At 34.8% G+C, this 16,065-nt stretch overlaps 1 protein-coding gene across 2 annotated transcripts in view; it reads left to right on the top strand.

The window, feature by feature from the left end:
- Positions 1 to 16,065, top strand: part of Unr (cold shock domain-containing Unr) — a 36,875-nt gene that overhangs the window by 9,037 nt on the left and 11,773 nt on the right. For both annotated transcript variants that reach the window (XM_089646123.1, XM_089646122.1), the window contains exons 11-15: positions 5,006 to 5,217; positions 8,827 to 9,044; positions 13,032 to 13,208; positions 14,318 to 14,489; positions 15,080 to 15,276. In XM_089646123.1, the coding sequence (XP_089502249.1) occupies positions 5,006 to 5,217; positions 8,827 to 9,044; positions 13,032 to 13,208; positions 14,318 to 14,489; positions 15,080 to 15,276 (976 nt within the window). The remainder of the gene's footprint in view (positions 1 to 5,005; positions 5,218 to 8,826; positions 9,045 to 13,031; positions 13,209 to 14,317; positions 14,490 to 15,079; positions 15,277 to 16,065) is intronic.

Genomic DNA, 16,065 nt, shown 5'->3' with positions numbered 1-16,065 from the left:
TGGTAGAATTAAATCATTTTCACACAATCAAAATTTATTGCAAAACATGACTATCATTATTTCAGTTTAAAAATACATATACATTTTTGAAAATTAACAGCTCTCAAATTCCGATTTATGATGTTTCAAAATAATACGTTATTTGATTTGTCCTGTGTTCATTTACCGGCGTGGCCCGTACCTGTTAGCTTCAATACACATTAAAAACGTAAATAATAGAATGGCGAGAATTATGTAAAAAATTGAACAAAAATCGATGCAAACCAAATGCGGGGCATGGAGATTATGGAGAAAAAAAAACTTTCAAATGTCCGTCCTTTTTTTTTACTTGACAGCCGAGGATAGCGCCGGTACTGATGGTGTAGTTCTATATAAATGAGCTGGGCGGGCGGCCTGCAACCGTTTATCTAGTTTTAGGCTGATTGGTAGTCTAGTTTTGCGTTTAAGCAATAATTTCAAGTAGGGTCGGTTAGGGTGTCCCTTATATTTCAAAGTTTTTATTTTCTAATGCATAGGTCTTAGTTTTGTTCCTTTGCTTCTAAAACACTCGGATTTTTTTTTTTACCTTATTCGGAGCACGATAACCCGTGCCGACTTGCACCGAATCATGTTCATACAAGTTGCGCGGAAGTAGCGGCGCGCACTCGCGGTATCTGTCATTTGTGTTCAGTTATTCTCGTGATTATCACGTATTGTTTTACATTTAAAAGATGGCAGTGGAATTAAGAAGCAATAAAAAAAGTATTTTCTTAGTTGGTGACGTAAATTATCAAATAACAGGCGCAAAATTACCGTCTAACCGGCAAGTTCTTGCAGTACTTTTTTTTAACATTCGCGAAGTTAAATTGACTGTTAGTGAAAGCGCGAATCTCGTCATTCGAGAGTGTATTATATTTTGGGAAAAAGCTAGAATCCCTACCAGAGCTATACCTAACTGTGTAAAAAAACTTGTGGATCTTCGCCATGCTTGGAGGGAGTTGCAAAAAAATTCAAAAAAAAAAACACTTGTTTACAAGCGCCGTGAGGAGGACTTTCAAAACAATTTAAACAATATATTCGATATAGCACACGTTGATGCTTTGGAACGGATGAAAATAGAAGAAGACAAAATATTTTTACAAAAACAAAGAGAACCAGGCCGTCCAGGATGCTTAGCGGGTGTAGACAAAAAGTTAGCCGAAAAAGAAGAAAGGACAAGAGAGAGAAAATTAAAAGAGAAGAAAAGACATGAGCAAATGTGTTTCGCGAGTTTATCGTCATCTCTTACTACACAAGATTTTATACAAACACAAGGACATACCGATCAACATACCAGCTCTGAAGAAAGCCTCGAGGAACCCTTGCCAACCACCTCTCAAACGGTTTCTGAAACTACTACAAAAAGAGGACGGAAAAACTTTATCACGCCTAAGTTAGTTGCAGCTTTAGATAGATGTCAATTAAGCATAAGGGATTCTGTCTATATTCTTCATGCTGTAGTAGAAGCGCTAGACCTTAGCTGTGATGATTTTCCGATAAACAAATTGTCCATTCAACGCATTCGCACACAGAGTAGAAAAGATAGAGCGGAATCTATAAAATCAGATTTTCAGGATAATATGCCTGAAATGGTGACCGTTCACTGGGATGGGAAATTATTACCTGGACTGGACGTGAGAAGTTCTAAAGAAGAACGCCTGCCAATTCTAATTTCATTTGGAGAAAAGGAACAACTGCTGGCTGTACCCAAACTGGAGAGCTCTTCCGGCCAGGATCAAGCTAAAGCTGTGTTAAACGCACTTCATGACTGGAACATCGATGACAAAGTTCAAATAATGTGTTGTGACACAACTGCGTCTAATACAGGGCGATTGAAAGGAGCCTGTGTACTTTTGGAACAAAGACTAGACAGGGAATTACTACTCTTTGCTTGCCGCCATCACGTTTACGAACTGGTTTTGAAATGTGTGTTTGAAACAAAAATCCAACAAGTTACTAGTAGCCCTGATATTCCAATGTTCAAAAAGTTTAGAGACAACTGGAAAACTATTAATCCTGCTGCTATTGAAACATACACCGATATCGTCACACAACATTTTTGTAATACAACAATAGAAGAACTGTTGACATTTGTTATGAAAATAACATACGATTATTACATTAAGTAAGAACCTGTCAAATCTGTGATTTATCTTGTCTATTGTTTATGCTCTGGCAACAAGGAACTTTAACAGGAAGTGAGAAAAAATTCAAGATGGCTTCACTTCCCGGCCGGGCACAAGAGAGACAGGCTGTCCGGTCGGGGGGTCAATTATTATTTCTGGAGGTCTGAGGCTCTAATCGAAAGTTATTTCATGGATTTGCGATTAATACCGAAATGTTCAGTTTGTGCTTCGAGATATAATCAAGAACTGCAAAAAACCATTGTACGTGACGATTATCGTGAGCTGATTGAACTATCTATTATTTTCTTAGGAGGAGATAATGAGAAAAAAATTAATATCAGACCTCCTGGAGCGATGCATCAAGCAAGGTGGATGGCTAGAGCTATTTACTCTTTAAAGATATGTTTGTTGCAATCCCAGTTCAAAATTAGCGCCAAGGATAAACGAGCACTTCAAGACGTTTGTTTATTCATTGCGGTTATATATGTGAAACCATGGCTTGGATGTAGTCTGGCAGTAAAGGCACCAAATCAAGATTTGTGCTTTTTAAAGAGGCTTAAGGAATATGAAACTGTTGACAAATTGATCTCCAAAGCAGCCCTGAGCAAGTTTAGTCAACATCTTTGGTACTTGTCAGAAGAAATTGCCGTTTTGTCACTCTTTGATGATGAAGTTAATACACAAACCAAGGGAAACATTGTAGTGAACTTACAAAGAGAGAGTTTGTATGATTCTGGGAAGAGATACATTCCATCGAAAGAAGATATGTCTGATTTTTTGTATGGTAAGTAGGAATACATAGTTTTATTTTTTATACTGTTTTCACTAAACTGATAATAAAACTTATTTATTATTGCAGGAAAATTATTAAGTGATTTTGTGTCTGTCAAAAGCACAAATTTATTTTCTCGATTAAAAATTGATGAGAACTTCCTCCAGAGACCCGTTTCTACGTGGGACGAAGATGTTGCCTATATAGAGGCAAAACGAAAAGTTTTTTCTTTAAGGGCAGTTAATGATACAGCTGAAAGAGCTGTAAAACTTATGCAAGATTTCCATGGTTTGATCCAAAGATATTAGAAGAACGAGATATGCCATGTTGGCCGCCGGACCGTAGCCGGAGTACTACCTAATTAGGGTACTTTGAACGGTATTGGGACGTGTACGCACAGAAATCTGTTGTATGTATTAGTGCGGATACCTTAGCGCAAGCGAAGGTGTGCAGTAGTATTGGTGAACAAAACCGGCGACACTCGGCAAAACAATTCCACTCAGTACGAACTGCGCATAGCACATCTCGTTCTTCTAATATCTTTGGTTTGATCACTGCAAATGAAGAACAAAAGCATGTTTTGCTACGCTGTGTGCAAGAGCGCTGAGCATTCTGTATCCAGATTGTAAAAAAGCAACGCAACTACGCTGTGTGCAAGAGCATAGAAATCTGTATCCAGATTGTAAAAAAGCAACGCAACTACGCTGTGTGCAAGAGCATAGAAATCTGTATCCAGATTGTAAAAAAGCAACGCAACTACGCTGTGTGCAAGAGCATAGAAATCTGTATCCAGATTGTAAAAAAGCAACGCAACTACGCTGTGTGCAAGAGCATAGAAATCTGTATCCAGATTGTAAAAAAGCAACGCAACTACGCTGTGTGCAAGAGCATAGAAATCTGTATCCAGATTGTAAAAAAGCAACGCAACTACGCTGTGTGCAAGAGCATAGAAATCTGTATCCAGATTGTAAAAAAGCAACGCAACTACGCTGTGTGCAAGAGCATAGAAATCTGTATCCAGATTGTAAAAAAGCAACGCAACTACGCTGTGTGCAAGAGCATAGAAATCTGTATCCAGATTGTAAAAAAGCAACGCAACTACGCTGTGTGCAAGAGCATAGAAATCTGTATCCAGATTGTAAAAAAGCAACGCAACTACGCTGTGTGCAAGAGCATAGAAATCTGTATCCAGATTGTAAAAAAGAGACCCTCAAAGGAAAATATCCTGCCTGATCTGTAATTTTATCTTCTTTTAATAAATACTCTTTTAAATATAAATATTTAAACTGCTTACTTTGTACTGTTCATGATTTATTCCTTCTGTGTACTCCCTGTGTGTAATAAAAGTTTATTATTATTATCATTATTTCAATTGATTTCAATACATAACGGAAAGGGTTAAAAACAGCAATTTTCAAAATCTTCAGAGCTCTGTCGGCACGGGTTAATGTTGACGTAGGAAGATAAAATTTTGTATTTAAGTAAGTCTGGGTAGTTCAAAAAGAAATAGTGGGTATGCATTTTGATATCAAAAAAAAAAAAATTTTCAACCATATAAGGGACGCCCTAGGGTCGGTATATAAAACTGATAGGGACCGAAATATTTTGAAATCAACAATTTTTTTCCTTTATCATTAAAATATCCGGGACAAAATTATTATTTTTTTTATTGGATACTAAAAAATACAATTGCAGAATAATAAAGCTTTGACTGTCAAACTGGGAAGGTTTCCTGTTTCAGGACAGTCAAATTGATACGTTTAGTTAACATTAAGTAGGTAATAAACACAAATACATAACAATAGATTCATAACACTGGAGAAATTACTTTTTACATAATATTATTGCTTTCCTGATATTAGATTAATTCTTCTTCTTAATTAATCAAATTTCAAAGTTGATTATAAGTTCTGTGAGAGGTCTTGTGTAATAAATGACTAATAATGATATAATAACAGAACTTGAATAGCACCGTCACAGAACTTTCAAGTTGTGTGAAAATAGACATTCAATCATGAATGATGATAGGTAAATTGAGGTGACAGTACGGTGCTCAGTACATAATGAATGTGTTTCTGTTATCCTTCAGGTGAAGCGAACTAAAGAGTTGATTGCGATGAATGTAGTAGTGCAGCACGTGGCCACCAACGGCAGCAACGGCACAAACAGCAACGGCGCAAACAGCAACGGTGCCAACGCGAGCCCCCGCCCGATGCTGCAAGGGTTCATAGCGGCGCTGAAAGACGGATTTGGATTTATTGAGACTAAAGATCATGACAAGGAGGTCTTCTTTCACTTCAGGTAACTGAACTATCCACTCGTGTCCAGCGACTGTATGTTATAGCTTTTACTTTGAGACTGAAATATGATATGTATATATATTTTATTCGGTTGAGAGGCTTCAGTGCTTCAGTCATTATATCATTATGTTCACTAATGTGTCTGCTTGTAAAAAGGCAATATCTAAACTTTAAGATGAAGGAAGTGCTGGTTATAATGTTTCATTGACATATTTTTTCTCTCAATTTGGCGTAATTAATAATTAAGAACTACATTTTTAAATGATGACTTCCAGTTATGTCAATATTGGTGACCGTTTATCTCATCAAAATGACAGTTCAACACACCTACAAAAAGTGATATAAAGTCATGAAAAGTGATGAAACAAAACTAGGTTAAATAGGTTACACAGGTTACTATGTAACCTAGTTTTTGTTTCATCACTTTTAATGACTATATATCACTTTTTAAAGGTGCGTTTAATTGTCATGTTGATGAAATATCATGGAACTGTCAATATTATTGATTTTATTCATATAAACATATTTTCAATGTATTTAAAAAAAAATACATAACACTTTATGTGTTTACATAATTTCTTAGTTCATTGGTAGGATTAGTTTGTGTAAACATGTATTTCTTTATTTTTACATGCTTGCATTACAACATGACAATAATGTATGGTGAACATGTGTTAGTTCTGTCTCATTTCAGTCAAATTAATATGTATTTATGACATGTGCGATATTCATTCCAAGCGTAACTTAATTGCAAATTATATATGTACATACTAAATATAGAAACCCACCCCAAACCTTCTGTTCTAAGCGAATGTTTAGTTTATTTAACCTGTTAACCGAGCTGGACGTATAAATATACGTCAAACGTAAACAGTAATATGTCCTTGAAATATATGTTACGCCCTGAAACGGGGGGACTTATATTTCCGAGCATATCACACGAAAATTGAGTTTTGAATTTTTACATATTTTAATTTTTTAAACTCAATGTTTCTATTTTATTTGTGTGCTTTTGCTTATTGTTACCTTTTTTATATTTTTTGTAATCTTTATAATTGTTTGTAAAATTGCTAATTTTTTAATTCGATGTTTCCATTTTTATAATGCATAAATAAAAAAAATAATAATATGAAATTACGTCCTTCGGGCGTGACGTACTGACACGTCCTAGTAAAAGAGTTTGCGACCGTTATATGCTGCGTAATTCAAAACGGAACTCCCCGGTTAACAGGTTAATTGCAATATAACTTTACCAAAATATGCCATTTAAACATACTATTATAAAACAGTGCAATAATTTTTGTTTTATTTTTAACCAGTCAGACTGTCTTTCGAGCACATGTTCATCACAATTTTTACGACTGTGCTCGGCACTCAGGCACATGTGTGCGCTCTAATACCATCCACGCCGGAATTTATCCCATGCGATTTTAACCTTTATACTTTGATAACTGTATAGAGGACATATTCATAATTGTTTGGGCTAATGTCACTGTAGACTTTTTATTAGATGAATGTAGCTCTCTAAAGTAGCCTCTCCTCATACAAAATAATTAGTCTATGAATGTCAAAATTAATGTTTGTTCAACGTCGCAAAAATTAAAATATTTCATTTAAATAAAATAAACAACTTGAACATCACTATTACAAAGTTATTTTAAAAAAAAATAATTAAAATGACCCCACAAAATGATTTTGCAATAAAATTATCCAACATCAATATATTAGAGTATTCAAAGTAGGTATAAAGGTCTTTATTTATTTGAAAACCTTTTGATTTATGCATAAATAATAAAACTAGTTTATATGTTTGTATAAGTTTTTTTTTTTTGACTGTTGCCTCCCAAATTAAAGTTTTAAAATTTTTTTTAGATAAAGTTTCTGGGGAAACGTATTACGAAATAAATGTGAACAGCCTAATAAAAGTGATGTAAGTTTTATAAAAATTGATAAAGCACCGTGTATGTAAAAATACATTGTTTATACGGCCAAAGAGGGTTATTTATCTGTTGTATAAATTGAATAAATAAAAAATATTTTGGATTCATTGTTTGCGCAATATAAAAGTTGATTTCTGGATTTATATTTATTTACACATGTGTGAGGCATTCATGCGTGAAAAACATCACTTTCATGGAATTTTAAAATTTACGCTTCAGTCTGCCAAAATGCGATGCTTCCAGCTCTTTTGAAGCCAGTTAAGACATTTTTTATTAGTAAGAATTCAAAAAAAAAAAAATACAGTGACTGTACAAAAATGTACAGTTTTTATTCAATGTGTAACTAAAACACCGTTTAACAGTTGAGTGTTTTTTTTTTTGTAGCTGGAAATATATATGAATAATAAGTTACATTATCTGGTAAACAGAAAACAATTGCAAAAGAATATAAATCGTTGTTTTTATTACAATATTTGAGCAAAACTCATCAAGATAATTTTCAAAAGTTCCGTCTGTGTTTTTGGGGATTTTCTGCTCCGACATTGAAGAGGTTAAAAGGGAAATTTAGTTTCCAAATGACTAGGCAGATTTTGTATGTGATAATATTTTTTTAATGAACTTTAGTCGTAGTTGGCCCATGAAGTGACCAATACTGATTATTAGCCGAATAGTCAAAAGCATTGGGTTTTTATCCAAAGTTCACGGGTTCAATCAATTGCCAGCTAAGTCGTTCGTCATTGCAACATTTCCACCCATTAGGTTAGTCGAGGATGAGATAATATATTACTGTGGCTTATTTCACGATACACCTCGCCATATAATCCTATTCAGTTGTCACAGACGAGTAAGATAATACATTGATTAGGTGGTATCGTGGTCCAGAGTACATTTCTTGATCTGCTATTCGGCTGTCAAGTTGCCGAATCCCGTAAAAGGAAATTGTATTCTGTGCTCTCTCCCTTTCCTCGAGGAAGATTGTAGGATCCGTGAGTAGCATGAATATATAATCTATACAGGACACGCCCAAATACATTATGAGGTTATATCTCTCGTCTGTAATTAGCTTAGTGGTTGGATGAAGGAGGAACTCAAATACTTTAATAATCTTCTAATATGTGATATGTAAGCACTATTAATTTAGCAACAACAACCTCAACAAACAAACCTGTCCCCCCAATAAGTTTCACCAACACGGAGTCTCAACGGTTGTCTCCTCGTCCTTCCTCTGTTCCCCGAATAAGATATTGGGGCCTTTCCTTATGTGCGGCTATTTTACCTACTCCACATTATGATTTAATTGCGAATTCTAAACATTGTATCCAATACCTAATTGTCTACTATAATTGAGATTAACAAGTGAGACTGAGGATGGGTTGTTTTACAGAAATTGATCAATTCAAAGTTTATTTTCAAGTTCTGTGAAGGTTCTATTAAGTTCTGCTATTATTTAATTATTGACCAGTTGTTTCCCAAAACTGAAATAGTTACAGAACTTGAATAGAACCTTCACAGAACTTGAAAATCCACTTTGAAATTTGATGAATTGTTCAATTTCTGTGAAACAACCAGCCCTAACTGTCTATCTGACTAAAATTATATCTCAATTGATTACAGTGTCTGTTTTACAGTGACATGGACTTGACGTGTTGTTGGGCATTTCTGTGTTTTAGTAATTTTGAAGGGAGTGTGGACATCCTAGAGTTGGGCCGTGATGTGGAATACATACTAGGAAGGCAGGGAGGCTCTTCAGGTGGATGCTGCAGCGCCGAGCTGGTGCGCGCCGTGCCCAAAGGAACCATCTCCGTGGCCAAGCCCACAGACATCCAGCTCCAGGGCAGCGTCACCAGGACCCTCAGGGCTCTCAACCCCGATCAGCGGGAGTATTCTGGTAAGCACACTAACTTCTCTTTGTAAAATGAAGCACAGATCTTATATTGAACAGAGAATAAGTACAACTGGCATACATTGTCTTGTCCCTAAATTACAGTAATGGTAAATTCCCACCTCAACTAGAATCTACCAAATAGATCAGTGAAAGCAAGCTATCTAAGCCATAGAACCTTCAACAGAAATAGAAACCCGAATGTTGAATAAACTTTTATCCTATTGGGTCAATCCGCACCAAATCATCCAGGCCATGTCACCCACCATCTCAGATTTTGATGAAACTTTAAATTTTTAATCCTTCCATATAGATAAGAAAATATACCAAATTTTACCTTCCTACCTCAACTCGTTTTTTTTTTATGGGCAGTTGAAGTTTGGGCAAAATAAGCGTTTTTACATATTCCGAGCACTCCGGAAGAGCTTGTACCTTCAATGAAAAAAAATTGTATCTTTGTCATTTATAGTGCAAATGCAATGAAAATTTTCAATATTATCAAGAAAACTATGCTGATTGCAGAAAAAAAAAATAAACCCTTTACATTTATCTACTTGACTTTAAAAAATTACCAAAAGTAATTTTTTAAGTAATTTTTGGGACGGAAAAGGTACTTTACAAAAAAGCAATATCTCGGGAAGGTACAGTGTTAATGAAGTAATTTTTTTTTTATTCATATCTACAAATAGCATAGAATCACATACAAAAATAAAATTCATGGCATTTTACTTGCTTCAATAAATAAAATCCATTTTAAACTTTTTTCAAACTTTTTGTAATTTTTTTTTTATTCTTATCTACAATAAACATAGTACAACCTAAAAAAATAAAACTCCTGGTATTTTGTGTGCTTCACAGTGTAGAAACGTTTTTAAAATAAGAAATCTTTATCATACAGAATTGTTCTAGGTTTTTTTAAATCTAGATACAAAAATAAATAAAATCCATTTTAAACTTTTTTCAAACTTTTTGTGATTTTTTTTATATCTATTTTTAGTTTGTAATTGGGCAAGTTATAGTTTAGGTATATAGCTAGTAATATAGGTTGAATGAATGGACTAATATCAAAGAAACAGTCCTAGAGACAAGTCACTACATGGAAATTATGTATCTGCAACAAGAACAAGACAGAACATGAAAATTACTATCTGCCTCATCACTAAGTTTGCAGGATACTACATGCTTTGTTTCCTCTGACATACTTAGTTCTGAGTCAGCTTCAAAGCAGTGATCATCTATATAAATACCATCAAAAAGACTTCAACTTGAAAGCATGTTGGTCGTTTTTTGCTACGAGTCATGGGAAATCTCCCTGTGATGGAATAGGTGGAACAGTAAAACGTCTTCTAACTAGAGAAAGTTTGCAACTTGGCCCTGGCAACACTATCACAACTGTAGACAAAACTTTTAAGTTTTGTCAGTCGAGAGTAGAAAATATATATTTTTACTTGCTGAGAAAAGAAAGCTTATTCACTTGCAGGCAACAATTACAGCAGCGTTTTTCACAAGCTAAAACAATACCAGGCACTCGAGGTTTCCACTGCTTTGTTCCTCTGTCTGAAAATGAAGTTGGCACAAAAAGGATAAGTTCAGATTCAGATTATGCTTTGATTTTTAACTTCAGTGGGGAACGAAATCGCTCTGAGCAACTAAGTATGGTACAAATTTGTACAAACTCTTATGTAGCTTGCGTATATGACAACCATTGGTTTTTTGGACTTGTGGTTTCCAAAGATGAAGACGAGTGTGATGTATCAATCAAGTTTATGCATCCTTTTGGCCCAGCTCCATCCTTTTACTGGCCACATCAAAAAGAAGATATTTGTTTTGTTCCACTACAAAATATTTTTAATATCGTTGACCCTCCCACAACAAAAGGTTCAGGAAGAGCTTACTACTTTCTTGAAAAAGACGTTCATCATGCTGATCAAAAGTTCAACCATCTTATGGGTCAGATCAAGAATAAAAGTAAAAAAGGAACTTGAACATTTATTTGTAAACAATATTATTGTAATGTACTTTCATTTAACCTAATCCTACATTGCCTGTTTTATTTTTATTGTATTTGTTTTTTAAAGAGTTAACTTTGTATTGAAAAGAGTTAAAAAGTTGATCTTGTTATAAAATATTGCTATGGTGTATGCATTCAGGGTAAGGAACAAGGTACATTATTTTGTTGGTGCCTTAAGCTTACATTGCAAGCTTACCAGCATGTTGTAAAGGACCGAATAAGTTTGACTTTTTTTATTTGCAAATACAGTATCTAGATTTTAAAAAACTTGGAACAATTCTGTATGATTAAGATTTCTCATTTTAAAAACGTTTCTACACTGTGAAGCACACAAAATACCAGGAGTTTTATTTTTTTAGGTTGTACTATGTTTATTGTAGATAAGAATAAAAAAAAAATTACAAAAAGTTTGAAAAAAGTTTAAAATGGATTTTATTTATTGAAGCAAGTAAAATGCCATGAATTTTATTTTTGTATGTGATTCTATGCTATTTGTAGATATGAATAAAAAAAAAAATTACTTCATTAACACTGTACCTTCCCGAGATATTGCTTTTTTGTAAAGTACCTTTTCCGTCCCAAAAATTACTTAAAAAATTACTTTTGGTAATTTTTTAAAGTCAAGTAGATAAATGTAAAGGGTTTATTTATTTTTTTCTGCAATCAGCATAGTTTTCTTGATAATATTGAAAATTTTCATTGCATTTGCACTATAAATGACAAAGATACAATTTTTTTTCATTGAAGGTACAAGCTCTTCCGGAGTGCTCGGAATATGTAAAAACGCTTATTTTGCCCAAACTTCAACTGCCCATAAAAAAAAAACGAGTTGAGGTAGGAAGGTAAAATTTGGTATATTTTCTTATCTATATGGAAGGATTAAAAATTTAAAGTTTCATCAAAATCTGAGATGGTGGGTGACAAATCCAAAATTTTCTGGATGATTTGGTGCGGATTGACCCTATTACAGAATTTTTATTTTAGTTATGTAGCTAGAACTAGCTGAAGTGAGCCTGGGGTGAGGTGGAATAGTGCTAAGAAGTTTAATTTTTTTGGTATTCGATGCACTTGATGGTGCCATGTCTTCCTTGGGTGACAGCGATACCTACCATTCACTTCCTCATCATACATTCTTCTTACGCCCCTTTCTTCGTTAATCACATACGTCTCATTTTAGTTTGGAGCTTTTATGTTTGTGCGCTTTGGTTCCCTGCTACTCTTTTTTCCATTTCCTCCTCGCAGCTCCACTGAGTTTCTTCCTGATACATAGTTTTTTAATGTCCTCTGACAGGCATTTCACCCTGTCTCTCAGTGAGGAATCTCCTTTATGTCCCCCCCTCTCCACTGGTTCCTCGAGGGCCCCGTATGGAGTTGGGGGTTCTTACTGGAGTTAGTTTCCAGGTCCCTCAGAGTTCCCTCTTTGTTTGGGTTCCTTAAAGACCACCGGGGTGAACTCATCGCTCCTCTCCACTCCCTCTCCATTCCCCCTGGGTTCCCCAAAGGCCCCTCAACGATGTTATTTTTTGTGTTTTTACGGTCCATATTTAGTCCCACGAGTATCTAGGGAATTAAAAGGTCCACCCCAGCAGAGGCCCAAATGCTGGGGTAAGCTCTAAATACTCGAGATGCGATCCTGTTTCTTTGAGGCTTTCGTGACACTGTTCCCCAGTGCCATTCAGCCCTGAGCACGGTAGGTCACACCTCAGCTTAGGATGGCTATTGCAGGTCGCGTTTCAACTCCCTGAGCGATGGGTTCGCCACCCTCCCTACGCTAAAAAAAAATAAATAAGTCTGTACCTATTTTAAATTTTCAAAGCATTCCTGCTGCCAGATAAATGTCCCATCAGCTAAGCTGTACTGCCGTGGTAAGTAAAAACTCACTGTCTTCCTTGAAACTCTCAAGTGTTCTCTCTCTGTGTTTTTACTTACCACTGTATTGTAGGCCTTCTGACCAGATTTATTGATAGAGTTTTATTTTTCAGGAATCATCGAAGCTGCCAATGGAGCCTGCTATGAGTTTGGCATCATGGGCCTCTCCTGCAAGCGTGATCTGCTGCGTATCGGAGATCCTGTATCTTTCTACGTTGATACGGCAAGCCGTGCAGCCAACATTGTTCCCGTCCGCAAAAAGCGTCGTGCCATTGTTGATTCTATCAAAGGTTTGTATATTTTTTGTATAAGGCTAGCTTTAGACTTGTAAGTTTTTTCGTAAATTTACGACTTTTAGCCAATGGGCATATTGGATTTTCAAAATGCAATATGCCCATTGGCTAGAAGTCGTAAATTTACGAAAAAACGTACAAGTCTAAAGCTAGCCTAATGAAACCACCCAATAGTATTCACGCAATTTGTTTAGTTTATTATGCAAAACTATAAGTTTAAAAATAAAATTTCAAGGGACCCAAGAACAAAACTTCTTACTCGGGTTTCACTGTTTATGTGAAAATAATATTCATAACTATTTGTCTTCTTTTCATGTATGAATTTTAAATGTTGAGATCTTCAAATGACCTATTTGTTTGAATAAGCGATCCATTGGGTGGTTTTTTTTAATATAATTATTATTATTTCGTTCTTTTCTGTCTGAAGAATATTAGATTTATAAGCGAATCCCCAACTAATGATAGCATATAATCATTTATCTTTATTTTTATTTATTGCCAACCACACATACAAACCAACTGCAAAACGACTTAAAATAAAACTCAATGTTGATAAATGCACTGTCCTATATGTTGGAAAACACTAACACTAAGCTTGCACACAGACTTGGAACACCTCTAAAAGTAGTTAAAAGTTACATCTGACCATATCAGAAGACTTGAAATGGGAACCTAACACTAGACACAATGTTAAAAATATACAAAACCTATGTGCGACCTCTCTTGGAATAACCTTTCCATATATGGATTGGATTCTTATTTGGAGAGAACAGAGGATTTACTTATTTTTGAACAAAACACATTTTGCATCCCAATCCTTGGAAACACTTCCTTGCAAATAGAGTATTAGATGCTTGGAACAAACTAACACAACACTTCATCGATGCATCTAATGTAAACCAATTTAAAGCTCATTTGGATTCTTGTTTGGAGAGAACAGAGGATTTACTTTGCATTTAAAACAATTCTATTACTGTGAATTCAGATATGAATGCTGCCGAATTAATAATAATATTGCAGAGTTTATTGAACTATAATTTTGACATTATTATTAATCTTTTCCCGTGTGTATTCCTCTTAATGACTAAATCATTTTTATTTTATAGGTGGATTCGGATTCCTGTCATTTGAAATAGAAGAGGGCAAGAAACTTTTATTCTACATGTCTGATGTCAATGGTCCTCCCAACTCTTTGCAGCCCGGAGATGTGGTGGAATTCATCTTGGTTACCAACCACCGTAACGGCAAATCTCTGGCCTGTAATGTTACCAAAATTGTGTAAGTCGTAGTTGTCACATTTACATAGTATCTACTGATTTCCTGTCTCCAGCTTAATCTAGGTAGGACTGTGACTCTTGGCATTCACAAGATTCATGACAGTTCTGCATCCATATCTTCATTGTTGCGCCCATAATTTACCTAAATTTTATTTATTTATTATTACACGCCCTAATGGGCTTTTATACACTACAAAGTTTAATAGTAGAGTATCACAGTTATTATAAATTCTACCAAATTAAAACAATAAAGGAAACATAATACAACGAAAAAAGAAAAAAAATATTGAATGTTACAACAAAAGCATATAATAAAATAAGATACATTAGTAAAAATGATAAGAAGTCTCACATAAATAGATATTCAAAATAAAAATATATATATTGCGGAAATTATAGATGTCTATTTGTGTCTCGATATATAAAAGAATTGAAATAAAAAATATTTATATTGATTATTTTTAAGATGAAATATAGTACTTATTTCCGAGACTGAAGTCTTGGAATCGGGGAATTTCGATAAGACAGTGTCCTGGTGTTGTAAAAATAATATGTATATGCATTTGAGCTTTGTTGTATTGAATGTTATAGCAATTTCGATGGGGAGATTTACGATCCTAACAAAGACGGCGGTGAGCAGGCAACCGCCAGATCTTCGTCCAACAGCTTTGGGAGTGCAGAGATGCTGCGCCCGATCACAAAGGGAGCCCGCCGCAATGAGCACCAGCTGCAGGGGCTCGTCACTAAAGTCATTAAGCCATTCAACTCTGAACAGCCCCAAGTAAACGGTATGTCGTTATTCTTATAATATCAACAGTCTAGTAAGTTTAGTTGGCTGGATGTGTGGAGGCGAATTCTATCAAAGAGTGTTGGTTATATTATATAGATGGCTTTACTTCATATAAATTCATCGCTTCCAGCAGGGTTACGCTACATTTTCTTTATAAATAAGACGTAAAATCTCTTAACATGTTGAGAGTTTTGCTGAGTACATAAATATCTTATGTATAATATTTTTCTATGCCAATTTATTTAATTTTGCATTTAAGTAAATTCATGTAGTATTAGTTAGCTAATATTTTAGCCATTTTCATAGGAAATGCTTGCAAAGGTTGATTTCTACAAATTTTATGAAAGCAGATCTCTTCTCGCTTTTGTTAGGACGAGACAAACAGATAAGAGAATTAGAATCCCATTATAGGTAGGGCAGGTTTTTCAGCTTTTTTTTTTTTTTACGCTTATATAAATGGCAGGGCAGGTTTTTAATCATTAGTTTTTTTTATGGAAGGTTTTACATAGTTTTCAAGCGGTAAATATTATGGCATCTTCAGTTTGTTAAACTGACGCAAAGACATTCAATACAATTACGATAACTCCTCCAATACGGAATCACAATTGTATACTCCCATTCGCCTTATGCAGATTTTGAGTAATAATTATAAGGATGTTGTTGACATATTTAACACATCAGTCACTAAATATAAACATGCTTAGTAGACTTAGAACAGCGAGCAGAACATAAAATCTAATTAAGCAAATTGACCTAGTATAGTATAGATCTGCTTCGACTTATTTCA

Source organism: Hesperophylax consimilis, chromosome 23 (assembly GCF_061612785.1).
Source record: "Hesperophylax consimilis isolate HC1 chromosome 23, BYU_Hcon_1.0, whole genome shotgun sequence".
NCBI lineage: Eukaryota > Metazoa > Arthropoda > Insecta > Trichoptera > Limnephilidae > Hesperophylax > Hesperophylax consimilis.
Note: the sequence above shows the minus strand (reverse complement) of the source record. Positions and strands in the feature narration are given on the sequence as shown.